The sequence below is a fragment of the Podarcis raffonei genome, chromosome 7 (assembly GCF_027172205.1).
Source record: "Podarcis raffonei isolate rPodRaf1 chromosome 7, rPodRaf1.pri, whole genome shotgun sequence".
In the NCBI taxonomy this organism is placed as follows: domain Eukaryota; kingdom Metazoa; phylum Chordata; class Lepidosauria; order Squamata; family Lacertidae; genus Podarcis; species Podarcis raffonei.
In genome coordinates this window covers 21,264,559-21,288,601 of record NC_070608.1, presented here as the reverse complement: position 1 = coordinate 21,288,601, position 24,043 = coordinate 21,264,559, and the positions used below count along the sequence as shown (strand labels likewise).

Below are 24,043 nucleotides of genomic sequence, written 5' to 3'. Positions count from 1 at the left end.
TGCTAAGAGTGAGCCTGCAAATTAGCTCATGTGTGGCACATGAATTATAGAAAAGTGCAGTGACTAGACAATTTACTTTTTAATGGAGTCTGCTACAGCAATAAAGTTCCTGCAGATGGACATTTTGTAATATAGTCAGACGAATTGTATTGCCGTTTATTAAAGCAGATTCTTCCGCAGGCTAGGGACAAGTTCAACACATTGATATTCTTCAAATTTTAATTAATAAGTGATGCTCACATTTATAATTTATCCACCTTTGTATATTGCAGAATAGGCCATGTGGAACCCATGAAGTTTCCCCTGTAAATAGGAAATTTATAAATAGCATTTGATAATTACAGACTTATGGCTGAAATGTACAGGCTGTGGCACTTTTCTGTAATTATGGATGTGTGGTAATTATCAACAGAATCATTTAATTAAATGACTGCCTTTTTTTGTTAGGTTCTAAATGGAGAATGTAAAATGTATCAATTTGGCCCTTGCCCTACAAAATCCACTAAGCCCAAGGGGCTACTTGAAGCCTTGGATATGAGCGTTTTGAAAGACTACGTATGTGCTACATATTTTATTTTCAGTGATGGGGAAACTGTGGTCTTCCAGCTGTTTTTGGACTACAGTTCCCATCATCCCTGACCACTGGTCCTGATAGCTAGGGATGGTGGGAGTTATAGTCCAAAAACAGCTAGAGACCCAAATTTGGGAAACACTGGTATACACAATACTTTTCTAGATGGACCAGTGCTCTCACTCTAGTTGGCCACTGTAAGAACAGGGGGCTGGACTATGTTACTATGTTTGGCTCCACCCCCTGTGTGTTGTGGTCTCTTATGTTTACAACCACATGCATACAGCGTTAAGATCTGTACATGCTTGCATATAACTTGTACATGCTCCAGATGTTCATGCTATGCATGGTGGATGTCATGGAGCAAACCAAGTCAACATGCATGGCAAGCTGGTGTGTGCAGTGTTGAGAATGGGACTAGTCAGAGCAGCAGTAAGCAGGTGCTAGGGTTGCCATATGTCCTCTTTTTCCAGGACATGTCCTCTTTTTCTTAGGTATGTGAAATGAGAGTTGTCATAGAGATCCATAGTTAAAAGTAGAAGTTGGCAAATGTGTCCTCTTTTCTGCTCTTCAAAATATGGCAACCCTAATTATCCAACGTGTTCTGCCCCCACAGGGTTCAGTTATTAGCAAATCTGAGTATTAGGTAGAAGGAATAACCATGCTTCCCCTTTCAGAAAAGATAGTGCCTTTCCCCCTTTTTAGACCTCAAGTCAGGTTGGGAAATGTAGGCATAGCAAGATTCTAGTTTTTATTGACTCTTCCCATAGCGGGAAGAAACCTCCCTTCCTCCTTTGTTTCAGTGATCTTGCATACCAGGAAGATGGGCGAATTCACTCATTCTTACATAACTACACAAAGAACTTCATAAAAAGCTTCTAACCACTTTCATTCAGAGCCAAAGAACAGCCTATTGGAATGTGAGTAAATATTTCTACATGTGCCTTGTGATCTTCAATAAATCTGTGTATGAGAACTTTGTGGAGTTTTGTTCAATGCTATCCAGAAGTCTCAAAGGGACGCAGGTGGCGCTGTGATGTAAACCTCCGAGCCTCGGGCTTGCCAATTGGAAGGTCGGCGGTTTGAATCCCCGCGACAGGGTGAGCTTCCATTGTTCAGTCCCTGCTCCTGCCAACCTAGCAGTTCGAAAGCACATCAAAGCGCAAGTAGATAAATAGGCACTGCTCTGGCGGGAAGGTAAATGGTGTTTCCGTGTGCTGCTCTGGTTCGCCAGAAGCGGCTGGCCACATGACCCAGAAAAACTGTCTGCAGACAAATGTCAGCTCCCTTGGCCAATAAAGCCAGATGAGCGCCACAACCCCAGAGTTATTCGCGACTGGACTTAACTGTCAGGGGTCCTTTACCTTTTATCCAGAAGTTTCAGGACAGAATACGACATACGAGTCCCAGTTGCCCAGTGAAGGTGGCTAAAATTTATGAGAGATCTGTAACTGCACTTGAAATTGGTTAAACATTTACTTATATTTCTAACACAAGATATGAAATATACACGCATAAATGAAAAACTGGAGGGAACGGACATCAGACTAATAAAAAAAGAGAGACTCTAATAGGACAGAAAAGCCCTGCAGTGTTTGGGGGTAAAAAAATAATTGTAAAGGCTTGCCTAGCAGGATGAAGTATACATGATTAAACTGAACATGCGGCAAGCCACAAAATAATTAATTCATAAAAGGGAAGCCACAGTGTAAGAAGATTATATTAACAAGCTTACAAACACAATCCCTAATAAACAATGATATTAAATCCCACACAACAGTTAGAAGTTTTTGCAACCAACTGTTGACAAACTTTAGATACCATCAAATTTTTAGAGATTTTAGATAACTTTAGTTAGTAGTTAGTAAATGTGATCTGGACGCCCACCCACCCACCCACCCAAATAAAAATCCTCACTTCTGGAAGAAAGGCTTAAGATGCAGCTTAGAAGTTAATTGTGCTCCAAGCTGATATATATATATAGGCCCTCTGCATCAGCACAGCTTCCCTGCATTAATACTGTTGAAAAGTACTAGGCAATTGGATGTTTGAGGGAAGGCTAGTGCGTCAATGTGTGGAGTTTGGAACTGACAGGGTCAGAACTCCGTGGTGTCCTGTGTCTGGGAAGAGGAGGAGGAGCTTGTCGCAGAGCAGTGACGCACAGCGTCTCTCTGCTTCCAGACTTGCTCTCACTTCTCACTAAGCAGCAGAGGCTGCGGATGTGCTTTTGGAGCACGGCTGAGAATGTCACCAAGTTCCGATGGAGTGTGACTGTTTTATGGCTTGTAAATAAACGCTTCTAGAGATAAGAACCGAACTGTCTCTGGACTTGATTTATCCCTTATCTCACACGGACCCAGGACCGCTGCAACTCTGCTCTCCGGCCAGGTCAGCTTCCAGCAGAGCGACGCAGGGAAGCGTGACTGGACGCCGGGGTTTTATTACACGCAGAGGTTATGGGAGTTACGTGTTTCCTGACAAGTGTGAGAAGGGAGGAGGCTGCCAGCGGTGAGTTGCAGTGATCTCCTGCCAGAAGGGAGATGCCGGAGAGCGGAGCCAAGAGCCAGGAGGAACGGCTGCTTCGAGAGTCCGGCTTGCTGGCAAACTTGTGAGTACGCTGAAGCCCCTGGGGGAGGAAGAATGGCTGCTGCACAGGCACAGCAGAGCCAAGAGAGCTACCCCGGTGAGAGGCTGAATGGGGCCAACTGGGAGGCCTGGTCAAGAGGAACAAGGGGGTGGTTTGTGGCCACAGGGCTCTGGAGTCCAGTCCAGAAGGAGCCGGCCCCACCCATGCATGCTGCTGCTCTGCTGAGTGAGAGAGAGCAGAGAGAGCTCTGCCTGCTGAAAGCAAGTGTGGATGCTTTGCTGTTGCCCCACCTGGAGGGCGTTAAAACGGCTCAGGCCGCTTGGCAGGTGCTGAGGAGTTTGTGCGAAAGCTCAGCAGGAGCCAAGGGCCGGGAGGAAGCCGAGGGCCAAGGGAGCGAGCCCTGGGTCGCGTGGCAGGCACTGAAGACGGCACGGCAGGCCACAGTGGGAGCCAGACCAGAGGGGGCTGTTCCGGGAAGCTGTTTCCATGCTTCGACACGTCTGTGTGCTGGAGAGCGGCTGAGAGCTGTGGAAGAGGGCACAGGCTGCACCCCAAGAGGCAGTGGGGGGGCAGGCCAGGCAGGCCATTCCAAGAGCTCTGAGAAAGCGAAAGGCTCTGAAAGTTGTTTGTGCTTTGCGACGACGTCCAACAGCGCTGGGAAGCATCTGCTAGAGGCCCAGGCTGCCAAGGACACCGGCTGGCGTGGAATGTCAACAAAGCAGGTTCCCAGGGCCGGTTCCCAGCAAAGACGTGGGAAAGCAGCAGGCCAGGAGAAAAACAAAGACAAGGCGTCTTATCACCTCACAGCTGCGATGGCGTCTCTGAGAAAAGGCAAAAGCCTCAGCCGGGAGGAGGCTGTGGCCATGGCAACAGATGGGAGTGCGAGAAACGCCACGGCATCTTTGGAAAACAGCCAGAGACACTCTTTATCTCTCGTGATCGATTCAGGTGCCTCGCATTGTCTTGTGACATCTGCTGGGCTCCTGAGGAACTGCAAGACAGTTAAAACTGGACGCTATGTTACTTTAGCTGATGGGTCTCAAAGACCACTGACTGAATCTGGTTATTTGTATTGTTCTTTTATAGATCATTGGGTGCAAGCTTTTGTGGTACCAGAGCTTGCCCACTCTCTTTTAAGTGTGCCAGCTCTTATGGCTGCTGGGTTCGATGTTCTGTTTTCTAACAATTTGTGTTCCTTTTTCAGGGATGGGAAGAAGGTCTACAGTGTCCAGCGAAAAGGCACGCTCTTTCTGGTTGAGATGCCCATAGAAGATGGGGCTGGTGGGAAAATGGGGCTGGTGGAAAATGGGGCTAGTGGAGAGTCCATTGAAGACGCCCAAGGGCAGTGTGCTAATATCCCACCACACCATGATTGCATACACTTATGGCACAGGAGGTTTGGACACGTAGGGTGGTCATATGTGAGGAAGGCCACAGGCAACACCATTGGGTGCAGGTTCAAAGCATGTGACAAATACCTAGATTGTCAAGCCTGTAAGCAATCAAAGGTCACGACTTGCTCATACCCCAGGTCTGAGAGGAAAACCAGTAAACCCTTTGAACTTGTCCATGCAGATTTGTCGGGCCCCATGCCGACACCTTCGTTAGCTGGATCTAAGTGGGTTCTGCTTCTGGTTGACGATTTTTCAAAACATTCGTGGATATTTGCGCTGCAACAGAAGTCAGAGGCAGCTGCACTGATCAGGGATTGGATCACAGCAGTAGAGCTACGGTTCTCTACTAAAGTAATTTCCTTTCAATCTGATCGGGGGGGGGGGAGTTTACAGGTTCTGCGCTGCAATCGTTCTTCAGGCAGAAGGGTATCAGTCATCGACTGACGGCCCCCCACTCTCCGCAACAGAATGGGGTTGCAGAGACAAAGTTTCGCACGCTACAGGAGTCAGCGAATGCTATGTTGGCAGACTCGGGTCTGCCACAGCGCTTTTGGGCTGAGAGTTATCGGACAGCATGTTTCCTGCAGAATAGAGTGTTCAATTCCAGTGTAGGGGACACACCGTATTTTCTGCTTCATGGGAAACAGCCCAAAGTGCATTTTCTGCGCACTTTTGGGTCTACGGCTTGGGTTCTGATTCCAAAGGCCATGCGCAGAAAAGGTGAGCCAAGATCCAGGAAGATGATCTTTGTGGGCTATGAGCCGGGTTCAAAGGCGTGGCGCTTTGCATACCCTACTGGCAACCAGACCAAGCTGCTTATTAGCGGCAGTGCTGAGTTTTGCGAGCAGAGTGGGTGGAAGCGTCTTCACGGAAATCCGGATGTTCTGGTAGACTCAGATGAGGAAGAGGAAGAGGGTGAGGCTGAACCTGTTGCTGATGTGCACAGTCCACAGCCACAGAGTCCAGAGCCGGGATCTCCAAGGGAGAGGCTCCGTATCTCTCCAAAGGGGAGTCCCAGGACCCCTCCACAGGTCTCTGTCAAGTCTGAGCCAAGGAGTGAACCATCCTCGCCAGCAGAACCAGCTGTTTGCCCTAAACGGCGCAGCAGGTCAGAGGGGGATGATTCTGACATAGAGGATAGGAGGGTTGATCCAGGTGAATCAGGCGCAGTTCCAGAATTCACGCTGAGGAGGTCAGCAAGATCAACCAAAGGGAAACCACCTGAAAGGTATGAAGCCACGAGTGTCTGGGTTGGTGTGGCTAGATGTGAACCTGAATCCTTTGAGGATGTTCAGAAGTTGCCTCGGGAAGAAGCCAGCAAATGGCATGAGGCGATGCAGAAGGAGATGAACTCAATGGAGTCTCTTGGAGTGTTCTCACTCACACAGCTGCCGGCTAACCAGCAAGCTGTTGGCTGCAGATGGGTTTACCGTCTTAAACCCACAGAAGCAGGCGAACCTCAGTACAAAGCGAGATTAGTGGCCCGTGGATTCACACAGAGGAGGGGTGTCCACTTCACAGAGGTCTATTCGCCGACCTCAAGGGCGGAGACTTTGAGAATGCTTTTGGCAATAGCAGCACAGAGAGGTTGGAAGGTGAACCATTTTGATGTAGATGTCGCCTACCTGAACTCAGATCTCCAGGAGGAGTTGTACATGCTTCCTCCTCCAGGGTTTGAAGTCAGTGGGCCAGGCGTCGTGTGGCGATTGCACAAATCCATCTATGGATTGCGCCAATCTGCCAGGAATTGGAATATGTGCCTACATGAAGCCTTAGAAGAGCTAGGTTTTAAGAGATCTCTTGCAGACAGTTGTCTTTACATTAGAGATTCAGGCTTGCAACAGCAAGTGGCCCAGGTGTTTGTTGATGACATCTTGTTGATGGCAAGGACAAGTGAACAGGTGGAGAAGTTTGCTAAGGAGCTTGGAAAGCGGTTCAAGCTGAAGCAACTTGGAGATGTCAAGTCCTATCTAGGCGTAGAGATCACAAGAGCAAGTGATGGAAGCTTTTTGCTTCGCCAGAAAGGTAAGATTGAGCAGTTGCTTGAGAAGTTCAGGATGTCTGATTGTGCAGGTGCCAGATCACCCATGGAGGCTGGGTACGTGAAGGAGTGTCAGCAAGTAGAACGCGTGGTGTTCGAAAACACTGAACTCTTTCAGTCAGCTCTGGGTAGTCTGTTGTATCTGTCACAGTGGAGCAGACCAGACATAGCGTTTGCTGTCAATCTGCTCAGTAGAGAGGCTTCAAGTCCTAGTGTGCAAGCCTGGAATGGTGTTAAGCGGGTGCTACGTTACCTGCAAGATACCAAAGACTTTTGCCTCAAGATGTCAGCTGAGGGTGATGTTAAGCTGACCGCCTGGGTGGATTCGGATTGGGCTAACCTTGAGGACCGCAAATCAGTGTCAGGCCTAGTGGTGAAGTTTGGGGACTCAGTGATTGGGTGGAGGTCCCGGAAGCAAAGTCTCATAGCGCTTTCATCTACTGAAGCTGAGTTCAGCGCGCTATCAGAGGTTTGCAGAGAACTGGAGTTCTATGTGTGTTTGGTCGAGGAAATCTGTGGAGAGAATTGTCTGCCCGTTGTGGTGCATGAAGACAACCAACCATGCCTTAAATTAGCTGAGACAGGGCAATTCAAGGCGAGGACCAAACATTTGGACATACGTTTCCAGAATGTATGTCAGAGCGTTCATGAGGGGCTAGTTGCTCTGAAATACTGTCCCTCAACCAAGAACCTCGCTGATGGTTTCACAAAACCATTAACCTTCCAGAAGCACGAGGAGTTCTGTGAGGGTCTGTGTATGGGGAAAGCATTGATGGCTACTGTCTCCAGACGCAGGACAAGAGGGGGTGTGGAGTTTGGAACTGACAGGGTCAGAACTCCGTGGTGTCCTGTGTCTGGGAAGAGGAGGAGGAGCTTGTCGCAGAGCAGTGACGCACAGCGTCTCTCTGCTTCCAGACTTGCTCTCACTTCTCACTAAGCAGCAGAGGCTGCGGATGTGCTTTTGGAGCACGGCTGAGAATGTCACCAAGTTCCGATGGAGTGTGACTGTTTTATGGCTTGTAAATAAACGCTTCTAGAGATAAGAACCGAACTGTCTCTGGACTTGATTTATCCCTTATCTCACACGGACCCAGGACCGCTGCAACTCTGCTCTCCGGCCAGGTCAGCTTCCAGCAGAGCGACGCAGGGAAGCGTGACTGGACGCCGGGGTTTTATTACACGCAGACAATGTAGGAGCATAAGAAGCTGACATAAGAGTCAGACCGTTGCCCCATCTAGCGCATTCCTATCTAGGAACACCAGGGGCTGAATCTGTGACCTTCCCACTGAAGCTACATCCCTTCTCCAAAGCTCCAAGCAGCCAGTGTGGTGTAGAGGTTAAGAGCAGTAGACTCGTAATCTGGTGAACCGGGTTCGCATCCCTGCTCCTCCACATGCAGCTGCTGGGTGACCTTGAGCTAGTCACAAGTCTCTGAAGTCTCTCAGCCTCACTTACCTCACAGAGTGTTTGTTGTGGGGAAGGAAGGGAAAGGAGATGGTTCGCTGCTTTGAAACTCCTTAGGGTAGTGATAAAGCAGGCTATCAAGTCCAAACTCCAACTCCTCCTCTTCCTCTTCTTCTTCCATAAATGCTGCATCTTGTGGTTAGTTGGGGGTACCAGTTTCATGCTGTCTTGTTAAATTATGTCCTTTTAACCCACCCTTCCTCCAAGCAGCTGAGAGCGACATGCGTATTCTCACGACAAACCTCTAAGATAGGCTAAGGAGGGAGTTGCTGCCCCAACGTCACCCAGTAAGCTTTTATGGTTGAGTGTGGACCTGGGTGTCCAACACTATAATTGCTACACTACACTGGCACTCACTAAATTTCTACTTTCTGCATATTAACTAAGAAGTAAGATGGGAGATGCTATCTCAGTGGCTGCTGTACGTATTTGAAAAGACTCATTTACAGAGAGTTATAAACATCTACTTTTGAGCAATTTATGGAAAAACTTAATGTATTAGATTTCATTTGAAAAACTGCCTATGATACCAAAATTAAATTGTCTTTTATGGCATATACTGACACTCTTTTCTGTCTCTTCTTACTTCCCCATATCACAAACCTGTTATCCCTCTTGGCAAATTTCTCCCTGTTTGTGCATCCTATTCATCCTCATCCAAACTACATGGCTTCAATCTACTCCTTATTTATTCATATAGAAAGTAGAACAGGGTCTTCCCTTCATTTTCTTTCTTTATTAATTTCTTACTTTTAGTATCGCACCCTTCCTTCATTAGGAGTCTTTTTCTTTTTTTTCATTTGCAGTTGTTGTGCTACACTCTCTAAATACAGCGGGCGACTTCTAGGGAAATTCATCTGAGGGATACAATCTGCTGTTTTTGTTTCTGTTTTGCTTTCTCACTGCATCTTGAAAAGGAAAAAGGAATCATTTTATAAATTTATAGTTGTAGGAAAACATATACTGTATTTTAAATGCTGGAAACAGTTTCATAAGCTGAATTCCATGAGTCCTCCATGATCTGGCTCAATTTTTAAATGGCAGAGTGATTTAAATGATTTTTGTCCTATCTTTCTCTTATGGACCTCAGGGTAGCACACATGCCAGATCCCCCCCGCCCAGCAATTCTTTAAAAAAATAGATTAGACTAAGAAATACAGACAGAAATACAGATTAGACTAAGAAATACAGACAGTCACCTGGTTAAGAAAGTATTTAAACCCAAGCCTTGGTGATCACAGGTCAACACTCTAAGCCAGTGGTTTTCAGTGTAGTGGTCCTGACCCCTGGAGGGGGGCAGTGGGATTACCTAGGGGGCACAATGAGGCAATGGGGTGGCAGGGGGTGGCACTGAAGTTGTAAATGACTATCAGACTTTGAAAAGCTGGTCTCACTGGATCAAGTTTTGTTGATGAAATCCTTCTAATTGGATTTTGAATAAATGTGCAAATACTTTTTTATTGCTTTGAATTTATTCTTTTTTCCCCTTTGGTGGATCCTGCAAATTGCTATTTTGAATAATGATTTTTATAGGCAGCACTGGGAATGAGTTTATGGAATCAAGGGAGCAGTGCCCCCCAAACGTTTGGGAACCACTGCTCTAACCACTTGTACTGTACTGGGTCAAATATATGAATTAACTGCTGTTAATGCTCTTCCGCCTGGTCAGCAGCATGAGTGGTAAAATGGTAAATAATCTAATAAAGCAATTGGGGACAAATCTCATGCCACATTTTGCTTCTCAATTAGCAGTGCTGTTGTCAAGTCAAATATGCCATCACCCAATTGAAAGTTTCCCCTATAAGGCAGGACGTATTAATGATTGTGTTGTTATCAGTGCTTTGCAAAGCTTTGTCTCACAAGCTGCCTTGAAATGCAACTAGATTACATCTATTGGCTACATCCCTGTCAGCTCTTATTGTCATCTTGTCACGGGCAGTAATCTGATGGGTTAAGGGATGACCTGTTTCTTTATAAGCTCTTGTTATCGTCCCATTAGTCCATATACTTGGCCAATAGGATGTGTTGCAGGGTGAGAATGCTGCGCGTCAGTTAGTTGTGCATAAACACGTGCCCGGTATCCCATCAAGGCTGCAGTCCTGTACACATGTCCTTGGAGGGTAAGCTTCATTTAATTCAGACTAAGGAGGCTGCACATCACTCACTCAGAGTAGCAAGGGAAGTCATGGGGCAGGGTATGGTTCTGCATTTGCATCTCCATCTTAGGAAATCCCCCATATCCGTAAGAAAGTAATGGGGATGGGCCTACGGATCTCTGATCTGTGGAGTGAAACACCAAAGGGCTCAACGCACATTTCAAACAACACAGAACAGTGCTATGTTTCACCAGTTTCTGGAAACTCGATAACACAGCTGTTTAAGAAGCATCAAGAAGCAAGTGATTCCAAACATCACAGACATTGCCTTGACTTGCACTCTCTCAATTGCCCATCTTCATGGGGGACCCCTGAGATTGGCAGAAGTACACAAAACCTTTACTGGGATGGAAAGCTATGAAATGGCCTAACAAGGACTTAGTGGTCTCAGTGTCCACAGAATACTAAGGCCCCATCTGCAATGTACATTTAAAACAGTGGTCATTATTTATTAATTAAATTTGTATACCATCTTATACCCGCAAATGTTTGGTTCTCAAATATTTTTCTCTGCCCCACGCTTTCAGAATAAAATTTGCTCGGGTCACACCAAACTTTTTATTGATAAGAAATACATTGGAAAACACAACTAGGATTGTCCTTGGTATCGCGTGATGTTTATGCTTTCATTTTGAAAAGCTATCTATCCATCTCCTACTACACACACACACACACACACACACACACACACACTAGGTAAAAGGTAAAGGACCCCTGGACAGTTAAGTCCAGTCAAAGGCAACTCATCCTGCTTTCAGGCCAAGGGAGCCGGCGTTTGTCCACAGACAGCTTTCCGGGTCATGTGGCCAGCATGACTAAACCACTTCTGGGACAACGGATCACCAAGATGGAAGCCAGAGCACATGGAAACACTGTTTACCTTTCCACTGGATTGGTATCTATTTATCTACTTGCACTGGCGTGCTTTCGAACTGCTAGGTTGGCAGGATCTGGGACAGAGCAATGGGAGCTCACTCCATCGTGGGGTTGATACTATTTTGTGACAACATCGCAGGGTGATAGTATTTTGATACCACACTACACTGAAATATTTAAATGTTTCTTTGATTGTCCTTGAATCTTCCTGCCACACTTACCATCCTCTCCTGGTACAGGAGTGTGGTGCACCACATCCTTTGAGAACCACAGATTTCAATCAGTATGCTACCACTTTAAGCAGTCACAGGTCTCTCCCTCCCGAAAATCATGGGAACTACTTTCCGTTGGCCATTTTCATTTATTCAAAGAAACTAGTGCCAGCTTTTCAAAAGACCTGAACACACATGTTTTCTGAAAAACTTTATGGGGTTGGAAAATTACTCTCAAATCCCAGTTGGTGGCCATTGGGAGTAAAGGGTCTGAGTGAATTGGTGTTTCTGTCTCCCACATCAGCCCTGCAGGTACATAAGTAGAGAATGTCTCTGGAGGAAGAAAGGTAAGCGCAGTGTAATTGAGGCCACACGTTGGGGGTAAGAGTAGAATAATGACCAACACACAAAGGATAATTTCTGGGGAAGGAAACATTTAGAATGGGAGTTGTGTGTGCATGTGGAGAGTTAGGTTATGTAAGTAAGTATTAACAATATATGTAATGCACTGACCTTAATCTAGTGTGAATACTGGACAGCTTGCTTTGGTGTTGTTCTGCATCTGTAGTGGGTGGGTGAGACAGGCAAATTCTGGATGTAAAAATGGTGGGTGTCTACTTCTACTCCTTGCTGTGCAAGGATAATCTCTGCAAGGAGGTGCACATTTAATTTATAGATGGAGGGAAGCAGGAGAGCTCTGTATTTTCTTCCCACAGAAAGTAAGAGAAACTGTGACGATAAATCACAGAGAACTGGAGAGGCCAAGATGAAAATGTCACTGCCCAAACACAGAGTAATGAAAGATACAGCTGGAATTTTGTTCGTTTTATTTTTTTTTAAAAAAAAAGAACGGCTGCTTCATCTGCTAGAACTAACAAGACATTTTACCTGGCATGACATCAAAATGGTTGTGCCAATGTCATATTCGCTAAAGCGTTTCCCAAACCGAGGAAACTTCTTTCTTTAAGCCGAAATCTTTCAGTCAAATGTAACTTAATCGGAGAGTATTCTTAACAAACAAAAAGCAATTTGCTTGGAGATTCTGCATTTCTAAATGTCTTCCGATAGCCATCTTTTCTTACAGGGAGAGGCCACTAAATCCTTGAATATATTTGTGTTGTGAGAGGAATTAACGTATGGGAGCAGAGCTGAGCCAGAATCTCTCAGTAGTCTGAGAAAATTTCCATGAAAAAGAAGGCCACTTAGCACAGCAGTGTTACATGAGCAAACAGCTCCCAGGGCGGGTGCACACCCTGGAGGGGTGGGGTACTGTTATGTACTGAGTTGAATAGGATCCAAAATGCAGCAGTCTGATTGGTCCTAGAACAATGCAGCAGTATGATTGGTCCGCAGGAGCCACCCAATCCAGCTCCAGGTGGAAGTGAATCCACAACCTGATTGGCCTACAGCAGAATCCCGGAATTAGCCAATCACGTGCAGCCCTTTGTGTAAATAATGTATATAAAGCAGATATTTTGGGGGAACTTTCATTCCTCCTCACCACTGTGAGCTGAATAAAGAGCATGAAATCCACTCTCGACTGAGTATATTTCAGGTACATTGGGTGAAGGAGCTGGCTGCTGGCCAACCCCACTGGAGCGACCCCAAGAGAGGAGCTCCGGGCCACGCTGTGCTGGGGGCACCTGCTTCGTGCCCCTTCAAAAATCTGCACTCGGGGCCATGGCCCCCCAGACACTCCCCACACCATGCCCCTGATTTAGAAGAATCTTCTCTAAATATTCTACACCATTTTCTCCTCATGATGTCCCAGGATGACACTTGATCTGGGCTATTTATGGAGGATGCAGAATGATGGCCAGTTCGTCTGTGCATAACTCAAACTCAAACAAAGGATTGTGAAGTAGGGTTTGAACAGGGATCAAGCATTGTAGCAGCATAGTTTAATATTTCTGTTTTAAAGTTTTGCTTAATGTTTTTAGTGGTTTCCTTACTGTATCGTGCCGACTTTTTGCTCGTGGTTTTAGGATTGCAAATGGTGTGAACCTCTTAGAAGTTCTGTTGTTATTATAAGTTATTAAAATGAAATAAATGGAATGGAATGAGCTTAGTGGTAGCACGCAGAAGGCCCCTTGTTCCACACTTGGTGACTCCAGGAAGAGCTAGGAGAGACTTCAGCCTAAAATCCTGGAGAGCTGCTGGCAGTCGGTGTAGACAATACTGAAATAGATGGACCAGTGGCCTGACTCAGATTACCATGTTCCTATGTGCTGTTGTTACAAATTGCAGTGGCAACGAAACCCCCACCATCTTTAAAGGAAAAGAAGAAAGTAGCTGTGCTACGGCCACTACTAATGGCAAGCCCTGTTCCTGGGAAGCTATTGAAGAATATCTCCTCCTGCTGGATAAATTTTCTGAAATGGTTCTCAATCCCAAATTTATCTGCCCACAAACAGCACAGAGAATTGTGAGAGGAAACAACTGTGATTGAATGAATTTAATGCTTCCTTTAAAGTTTCTTTCGAGCTTTGAGTCTGAGCGTGCACATGTAAAATAGTTGAATCGCAAAGCTCCAGCCGCACAACTGACACACACAAAAACCCTCAGTTTTTTTTAGTTCAGTTAGATGCTGAGAAATTGCACTACGGCCTGGCTTAAAGGTCGCATGTATCTTTGCAAGAGAGATGGGTTGGGAGAAAAGCAAAAGAAAACGGGGCTGCCTCTGGTGACACACCCTCCACCACCACCACCATTATAGCGCTGGCCTTACTTAAAAACATTTTTGTAGTGATTGCTATGGTTTCCTAAAGCAATAAGTATTGGTGAAGCATTTTTGAATACATGCTGTATAAATGTTATGTTTTATTATTATGTCAGGTTGTTTGAGTGAGGTCCGTCCTGTGGGGGTTTAGATATTTAACACATATACAGTATTTATTGATTTATAACATTTGAAAACTGTTTTACTCAAAAATGCTCTCCCAAGTTGTGTAGAAGTGCAATTTATACATAAATGAGGAATGAAATACAAAAAGGAATATGCATAAAAATAGTATTAAAACTAAGTTATAATCTAAAACGGGACGCGGGTGGCGCTGTGGGTTAAACCACAGAGCCTAGGACTTGCCGATCAGAAGGTCGGCGGTTCGAATCCCTGCAACAGGGTGAACTCCTGTTGCTCGGTCCCTGCTCCTGCCAACCTAGCAGTTCGAAAGCACATCAAAGTGCAAGTAGATAAATAGGTACCGCTCCGGCGGGAAGGTAAATGGCGTTTCCGTGCACTGCTCTGGTTTGCCAGAAGCGGCTTAGTCATGCTGGCCACATGACCCGGAAGCTGTACGCCGGCTCCCTCGGCCAGTAAAGCGAGATGAGCACCGCAACCCCAGAGTCAGCCACGACTGGACCTAATGGTCAGGGGTCCCTTTACCCTTTACCTTATAATCTAAAACAAATATAACTGGTTATGTGTCTGGTTAGGTTTGCTGAAACAGAAAAGCTATCAATGGGCATCTAAAAAAGTATAGCAAAGGTGCCTTCCTAATGTCAACAGGCATGCAGTTCCAGTGGTCAGGTGTTGCCACACTAAAGGAATAACTCCTTGGAAATGTGGAATGAACATTGGGTGGTGCTTGTAGAAATCCAAGCTCCACAGATTGAAGTGATTGAACAGGCATGTATGGCTAGGCTAACACTAGAAACCTTTTTTTTTACGTTCATGGGTGTTAATTTTTTTGGCATCCATCGGATAAAATGTTTGGCAGTCACTCACTGTTTACCTTATTATCTTTAACCTCATTAGTCCACATTACCATTTTATTCTCCTTAACCTTATGCTCCATCAGTTTATATGGCTGGAAACGTTTTGCATGTTTTTGTAGAAAAGCCCGGTGGGCAGTGTGACCTTACTCCTCAAGGTCATGTAAACCATGTTTACTGGAAAATATTTATTCAAGGTGGTAGGTAATGCCAGCTTATCTGCTTAACCTGAAATTTTCATGTTTTTCTCTCCCAACCAGGCCACCAAGAACAAGACAGGTTTAACCACAGATTCCTCATAAATGTGAAGCAAAACACCTGGCATTATGTTTAGCACTAAAAGGTGAGTACCTGTCATTTCTCACCTTCCTCTGTCTTTTTTAATCCATCCAGACAATATACAACGAATGCATTTGTTCAGGAGAGCTTGATGTGGAGCGTATGAACATGTATACAAGGAGTGCATTGCAATTGTTGTCGTTTGCCTTTAATTTGGGGGGCGCCCACTTGCTTAGTCGCCAAAAAGGAACTGCGCTGCTTAAGAGTTAAGGTCAAACACTCAAAAAACTCTTGACAGTTTTTTAAGTGATCAGCTGCAGCCCTTGAGAAATCAAAGCCCTTCTTTCTTTTTCTGCTCTTCCTCCTCTCTGCTGGTTCTCTCCTTTCCCCTAGGGGGAAAGTTAATATGTAACAGGCAGGTGATCAGGTGGGAGAGCCCCTCTGTAGTAGCATATGTATGCCTAGCACCACTGGCAGAGCGTATGCGCCTGCTGCCTGGGGCGGGCACACAGCTCACTGCAGCCCAGCAGAGCGGTGGCAGTTCTCTGCCACTGACTCTTCAATCCTTCCGCAGGTCAGACCTGACCTGGGAGCAGAGTTGCAGTGTGCGATTGCCTGGGACTCGGAGCCGGAGGCGTCTCAGTCCGCACCAGATCCTCTGCCTCAGGTGGCATCTGAACTGAGTCTGGAGCCTGATTCTGAAGAGCCCCAGTCTGCACAGGTTCCCCTGCAACAAGCACAAGCTGGGCCGAGTCAGGGGCCTGAGCTTGCCCTGGCTCCAGATGCAGGGATTACCTCGTTGCCTTCAGCTGGGCAATCACGTACAGCTGCTTCACTACCAGTTTGGTTAGGAGAGGCTGAGGCGGCCTCTGGGTCTAGTAACCCACCGACATCTCCCGAGCTGCAGAGACTCAGGTCTGAGAGAAGGAGAGACCTGAGTACTCGCAGGACTGACTCCTCGCAGAATCCTTGGATTCGGGACTGGACCTGGACCGCGTGGCTTGGGTTAACCCCCGGGCCCAGCACACAGTGGAACTGCGGTTTGGTGCCAGGAAGCTGCCTTGACAGCTCCTGCATGTGTTCCGCCCAGCCCAGCTGAGGAGAGAGGCTCTGCTGCCAACTCTCCTCCACTCTGATTGTGGCACCTGACCATAGAGCCCATGGTCCCTGGCAGGAAATAATGTTCAGAGCCCAAGGCCTCTCCTCAATGTGTGCCATTTTCTTCCAAGCCTCATAAGGACTTCCCCTTGTTGTTGGCAGCCAGTGCCATCCCTTGGACAGGTTGTAAGAAGGCAGGCTGGTGGGAGGTGACCTGAGGACAGACTTAAGGTTGCCCTAGTAGACCATCTTTCACGTGGATGGAAAATGCCATTTTAAGTAGAGCAAAATTAAATTGCTCTATAAAGAGAATTAAAAGTTTGGGTTTGCTCTCACAGGAAATCTGAAAGTGTTCTAATATCATAGTGGCATTTACAATGTGAACGGATTCTGCGTATCTCATTGCAATCCCATTTTCAAGCGTAAAACTTGTTCCCTACTGGCCAGGTTGGCGGGCAAAACACTGTGGTATGAAGCGTAGTACCTGTTGACCACAGGTTTGCATTTAGTGAATCATCTCTGCCTGCTGAGACCTGAGAAACTTTGAGAATAACTTTGTCATACTTTGAGGTCATAATCAAGGAAAATAGCTGGTTATATATAACAAATACATGCAAACGAGCTGTAACAAAAAATAGGTGATGCGCCTATTTTTTGAGATTTGTTTCTTTGTTAAACTCATAGCTTTAGGACAGGTTTAAATGGCCCATGTTCAGAATACATATCTTGACTTAATAAGCTAATATATGTATAAGCCTTATGACCATTCTGTCCGTGCACCATCACCTCTTTCCTCCTTTCTCAGTGATTAACCCAGGAAGTTCACAGGCCCACAGGAGGGCTTGTGGGAGTGGTTGGGATACCAAAGAAGGATGTCAAAAAACACCAGAGTGATCAGTTCTGGTGCTTTTTAAAAGAAAAGTGTAGACTTACAGCAAATCAGCCTGCCAGTTCTCCTAGCCTTTGTGGGATGGGCATTGCAGGAAGGAGATGGCTTGTCCATGTTCAAGCAAACAGGCTTACATTCTTTATACACAACGCAGCATAGACTTCCGGGTTGGCGCCATTGTTTAATGGCGGATTCCCTCCGAGCTCCGGAGGGAATCGGCTCCGTAGCGTCTGGGTCTGGCCGCTGCGGCGAAGCGGAGACCCTTAAAATCACAGGCGCGGATGCCTGTGAACACAGAGACTCGGCGGGCACCATTTGCGCCCCCCCAATCCGCGACGGAGCCTTTTTAAAGGCTTCGGAACGGAGGCAGGGTGAGGCGTGGTGCTGAGAGTACTCCCTCGCCTACGGAGTGAAGCCGCAAGCCATTGACAGAGAGCGCCAACTTCTTCTAAGATCGATTGGACTCTAAAACATCAACCCGTGAGTAATACGGAGATTGGAACCTTAAAAACCTTTAATTTTGGATTTGGAACGAGCGGGAAGGGGCTAAAAAGGAAGTCCACCCCCCCCCTTTGTAAACAATTTAAAGCAAAGGACTGGGCAGCTAAGGTCGAGAGAATCTGTTTCTTGTTTTTTTTAAATAAAAGATCCTGACTTCACGGTTTTGACATTATAAGAAGATTTACTGGAGGATAAAAGGAATTTTGGGAGCTGAAATTTTACCCCCCCCCTAGACCCGGGAACGTCCTATGAGAAAGCCTGTTGCATTGAAGATTTTGACAGCTGTCAAGTGAGCTGTTAGTCAGCTAGTTGTCAGCTGGAAAAAGAGAACATTGTTTCTGCTGTTTTTGCTGGTTTATTCGGTATAACTTGTTGAAAATAAGGAGGGCTGATACAAAATAACTGGACTTTTGGTTTTGAGCTGAAAGGAATATTAAGGAACTAAAATCCCCCTAGAGGGGTAATAGGGATACTACATCACAAAAATGGCTGGAGTATGTAAAATCCAAGCAGAATTAGACAGAGCACTCGTTCTCTTGGGAAACTTGCAAGATGAATACAATGCTTTGTCTACAGAGGTATCACTACTACACTGGACAGTAAACAACAGTTTTGAGCCTGATAAGGACTTGAAACAGGAAGCCTATTTAACTGAACAAATAAATGAAACTGAAAGTGTAGATACGATGGAGCAATATGTTGTTTTTGAAGAAAATGAAGGAGGAGCTGGAGGTTTGCAGGAGTCGAAGGAGAGTTACAACATGAGGCCTGACATGATGATAAAAAAGGACAATAAAAATTGGATGCGGAAAGCCTGGTCTGAATGGGAGTCTGGAAAATGGAGAGATCCCCTTTGGAGGAGATCTGAAGACCTGAGGATTATAAATTTGTTGAAGGTGAAAGCTGGAGCTTTGGGGACATCTGGATCTGAAAGAAATTTGAAACAAGAGTTGGAGCACCCCATAGGCTTTGCTTTTAAGTATGGAGGACTGGCTGGAAGCAACATGGATTCTGTTGGGCCGGAGCCCCTCCGAGACTTGGGGCTTAACATCAAGGACTATCAAAGAGACCGGCAGAAAGGAACTGAGAGAGATATAAGGGCCTCGGACGTGAGATCTCCAGGCTAAATAAATAACATAAAGACTGATGGATATTGGTTGGGGACTGGAACCGGGAAAAGGGTGGGTGGAGGTTGGGAATCCAAAGGGTACATAAGGATAATTTGCTTTTTATATTTTGTTAGTGGTAAGGAAATTGGGTAAATCGTGGAAGGGAAATTTTGGTCGACTTTAGGAAAAAGGTTTAAGAATAATTAATGAGGTATAAGTATTGATATGTAATTTTAATAAGGTAAAATTGGTTTTTTCTTTTTAAATTATTTGAAAATAAGGCTGTTAAAAATAAATTGAGGAAATGGAAAAAAGAAGTAAAGTAAAATAATAGTATGTTAGAACAAATGTTTAAGCTAAGGTGAAGAAATAAGTTAAGGACTTGCTGAATTGACAATTTAAATTGGAATACAAGAAGGGGAGGTGTGAGGAGGTCTGAGAAATAAGGTTAAGGATAATAAGTATCAGAAACTTTATGTGTTTTATCTATTTTTCTGTTTAGTTTTGAATATTATGTATTTTTGTGTTGTTGTTGTTTTTTACTTGGTTTATTTCTTGTTTTTGTTTGTTGTGTGTTTCTTGAAAATACCAATAAATATTTAATAAAAAAAAATAATATACACAACGCAGCATATGTCACTTTTTCTAGGACTTCCCATTACTTCACCTGCCCAGATAAGGGCATAGGTGGCGAATACCCAAGTCTTACAGATAGCTCTCCTTTCTGGGCTCGTACCCCAGCGCGCCAAGCCCACAGATAAGGATAACATCAAAGCAAGCCAATTATTATCTCAAAGCTAATAGAGTGACCGGATGGTCAGGGTATAAATGATAATTTTTTTATTATTAATTATTATTAAAGAAAGTGAATCTGAACATATATGAGCCAATTGCTACAACAAATACCAGTTAATTGTGGGGTTGGCTTGACTATCAAGATGGCATTAGCAGAGCTTCTGGAACAGTCCACCTTTGGTTCAACACATCTTCAATGGACCATAGTTTCCCCTGTGAAGAAACAATGCATACCAGAATAAGAACAAGTCAGGGACTTAAACCAGCTTCAAACCCTGCTTTTATATCCTAGATTTCTCCACACTGGTAACCATAGCTTCCTGCTCTTGGATGTGACTTTACTACATTTAATTGAAACTAAAATAAAGAAACTGGAGATCAAGATTTTCAGCAGTCTGATTTGGGGTGCAATTCCTATAAACTGAGGATTGCATGCTTAAATTTGTCTCATTGAGATGAATGAGACTGAATCGTGCTTTATTTGTGGTCCTCTGTCAAACTCTGGCTGCCTTGTGCTCTGCATGATTTTTTTTTTTTATCCTAGTCCCACCTTTTGCTTCCAGTTCATGTTTCCCTCCCTTGATTGGAATTTCCCACCTCTTGAAAGGCAATTAACACGATAAGAATAGCAGGTAACTATTTTCTCGTCTTTTGTTGCAGCATTGTCCTCCTTCCTGTCCGTTATTATATGTTTAGGATGCTTTACATGTTGGGTTGTTTCTAATTTCTTTTGCTGTGCACAAGTGGCAAATTCCACGGGCGATGGAGCAAACTTGTTTTCTGCTGCTTCGGACGGTCGGATGCGAACCAGTGGATTCAAATTACAAGAAGGGAGATTCTGGTGAAACATCAGGAGTAGCTTTCTGACAGTAAGAACTGCACATCAGTGGAGTGGACTATCTCAGAAGGTGCTAAACTCTCCTTCACTTAAGGTTTTGGATGGTCATCTGTCAGGGATTATTTGGCTGAGATTTCTTTAGCTTGGGTTTGAATAGGAAGCTATTGCCATCACCTTCACAATTTCTCTAAAAAGATTTGAAGAAGTGGAAAGGGGTATTTAGGAATGAAAAGCAGCTGCATTCAAAAGTGACCTAGAAATGAAGGCTTGTTGACAACTAATTTTATTTAGAGTAGATCCAATGAAATTAATAGACCCAAGTTAGTCATGGCTATTCATTGGATGCCTATATTTAACACAGGTCTAGATTACTTATTTATGATATACTATAACTGGCTCAATTATTTCTCTCTCAAAAGTTTTGCATCTTCTGTTTCTTTCTGTGTTTTTTTGTTATATATTGCTGAAATCTATTTTTGGAATGAACTGGCAATAGCTGATTAAAGCAGAATGTTTTTCATTTTATTCCCGTATCTTGTGCATGGAACTTAGTGGTATTTTCTTACTTTTTTGGCCCACAAATTGAATGATATTATAACATGTGAGCAACAGGGCTTGCGCTTCAGTTGGTCTATCCTGGGTGGCAAGTATATGTGATGATTGCAACAGACAGGCTGTTTTGGGGTTTTTTTTGGTAAATGTTAATTCACACATTTATCTATAGAATGGCTTCTTGTCTAGGATGGTCTCTTGCAGATCATCGACACCCTGTGTTCTTTTGCAAGTGCAAGCATCAACTGTTTAAACATTGGTTTTTATTTAAAGATTGTCCGACAGTGACAAGAGGGAGGCTAGTTCTGCTGTTCAGTGCAGATGTCATGAATCCCTTTGTGCTTTTGGGCTCAGGCACAGGATGGCAGACTCTGGACAGAGATGAGAAGGGATAGAAGTGTGGGGCTGGAACAGATGGAGCACAACTGGCTCCAAGGTTGGTGCAGGTGTTCCAGCTGCTGCCCCCTCTTCTGTGTGGATGAGGGCCCTGCCAGAGTCTTGGGGAGGCTGCCAAGCACAACCTGGGGTGGCTAAACGGAATTGAGAGAGGGAGACAGGCCCAGCACTCTCTCCCAGGACAAGGTAATGCTTCTATCTACATTTAGTGTCAGCTTGGAGGTGAGACAGTCCTGCAGGAATATTCACATAAGTAAGGGCTGCACCCTGCCTCACCTTTAAAGCTTGCCAGGCAGGTGTGGAAACTTGTTTCAGCACCTTCTCAGCCCCCATACAGCCTTGAACTTCTTGTCACTGGGCTCATGAACCAAGCCAATGCACATCCTTGCTAAACTTTTGCCTTGTGAAAGCTCCAAGGTTGGATGATGGTGATGATGGTGATGATGATGATGATTTATACCCCGCTCATCTGGCTGGGTTTCCTTAGCCACTCTGGGTGGCTCCCAACAGAATTAAAAGCACAATAAAACATCAAACATTAAAAACCTCCCTAAACAGGGCTGTCTTCAGATGTCTTCTGAAAGTCTGATAGTTGTTTATTTCCTTGACATCTGATGGGAGGGCGTTCCACAGGGCAGGTGCCACTACCAAGATACTCCTTCAGATACCAGTATACTCCTTCAGGTATACTGGGCCAAGGCCATTTAGGGCATTCAAGGTCAGCACTAATACTTAATTGTGCTCAGAAACATACTGGGAGCCAATGTAGGTCTTTCAGAACCAGTGTTATATGGTCTCAGTGGCCATTCCCAGTCACCAGTCTAGCTGCCGCATTCTGGATTAGTTGTAGTTTCCGGGTCACCTTTAAAGGTAGCTCCATGTAGAGTGCATTGCAGTAGTCCAAGCAGGAGATAACCAGAGCATGCAATTTGGTATTCGTTGTGTGTCTATTTTTAATGGCACTTTCCATTAAAGTTTTAATTAAGCACACGTCGCTGCATGCAGAGAGGTAATCAAAGGCTCCCAGGAAAGAAAATTTAACTCTGCTCCAGATGTACTGAAGAATGATTTCTTGATAACGCCCAGATGAATTTCAGATAAAGAATATCTCTTTATGAAAATATTGCCAGCTTGGAAAAAAAATACTTACTCTATAAATGGGTATTTTCCCTAGTTAGTATGCAGGAATTGCTTCCCTGCTGTTTCTTGAGCATATTTAGGAGTGGAAAGAAGGGAAGCTAAATGGTTATATATACTAGTTATCGGGTCCTGTAAGAATGTGGAGTATTTTGTTGCTTCACTCCTGAAGCCTTCAGAAAGTCTCCAGGGGCAGCACCACATTATATCTCTACATCTGCCCCTGGTTTGTGGAATAGCCTTCCTTTAAAGATATGGCAGGCACCCACTTTCTAGAGACAACTGAAAACATTTTTGTTCTAATAAGCTTTATCAGATGGATTTGCCATGAGTGTCTATTTTGTATTGTTTTAGTTTTGTTTTGAATTTAGTTGCTGTAGTTCTTGTGTGTGCATATGTAACTGGAGATTTTGCAGTTTTTTTATTTTGCATTGCCTGGAAAGAATTGTGTAGAAGTTGATTAAAACAACAACAACAACTTCTTCTTCTTCTTCTTCTTCTTCTTCTTCTTCTTCTTCTTCTTCTGTTGATCAGGCATGGGGAAACTTTTGTCCCCCCCCCCCAGATATTGTTGAACTACAACTCCCATCATCCCTGAGCATCATTAATTCTTGCTGGGGCTGATGGGAGTTTTAGTTAGCAACATTTGGAGGGCCAAAGGTTCCTCGCCCCAATTCTGTTCAAAGGGTAATCAAGCCAATGAGCTAGTCTATCAGGGTAAGGCATTGAGGAAGTCTGTATTTATATTTATTGCTTAGACTATTAATATACCACATTTCCAAAAATGCTTCGAGAGAAGGTGGCATAACAAAAACACAACTTACAAGCCGACCATCTAATATTAGACAATATAACAATGGAAGACAAATGGCAATTGCGATAAGTGAATGCCTGATGTAAGTGGTGTGCTTTACAATTCTTTCTAAACTATCAAGAAGATAGCTTTCCTTTTTAGGAATGATGCTCCACAAACTTAGGGCAGTTGAAAAAGCAGCTTGGTTCCTAGGCACTACCACCCAAACTTGCCACAAAAAAATGGCAGAGGCTGTAAAGCCTGCTCACTCATCCTCACCTGATGTTGGATTATACAAGGAGGCAGTCCTGAAGGTCCTGCTAGGCTTTAAAGATGAGAAACAGGGCCTTGAATGAGTCCAGAAGAAATGGCTCAATGCAGGTCGAACATTCACCACTAGGATGGTGGCATGCAGGATTCTGCACCTGTTGAAGTTCCTGTGTTGCCTTCATGAACAGCCTTGTGCAGAGTGTGTTGCAGTAGGAGCCTAGAAGTTGTGGATCAGGTCTGATCTGTCTACAGGAGGGGAACATTTCCTTAGGAAACAAACTAGAAGAACATTGGGTTTCCAAGCCTCTAGTTTTAGTGTAATTCACCACTTTTGCTGAAAGAAATAATTGACAGGACAGCTTGTAAGCCA

General features: G+C 44.8%; 1 protein-coding gene across 3 annotated transcripts in view; it reads left to right on the top strand.

The window, feature by feature from the left end:
- The window catches only part of OXR1 (oxidation resistance 1), a 235,889-nt gene that overhangs the window by 32,387 nt on the left and 179,459 nt on the right, over positions 1 to 24,043 (top strand). For all 3 annotated transcript variants that reach the window (XM_053395448.1, XM_053395449.1, XM_053395447.1), the window contains exon 2: positions 15,277 to 15,359. In XM_053395448.1, coding sequence (XP_053251423.1) covers positions 15,343 to 15,359 — 17 coding nt within the window. In that variant the 5' untranslated portion in view covers positions 15,277 to 15,342. The remainder of the gene's footprint in view (positions 1 to 15,276; positions 15,360 to 24,043) is intronic.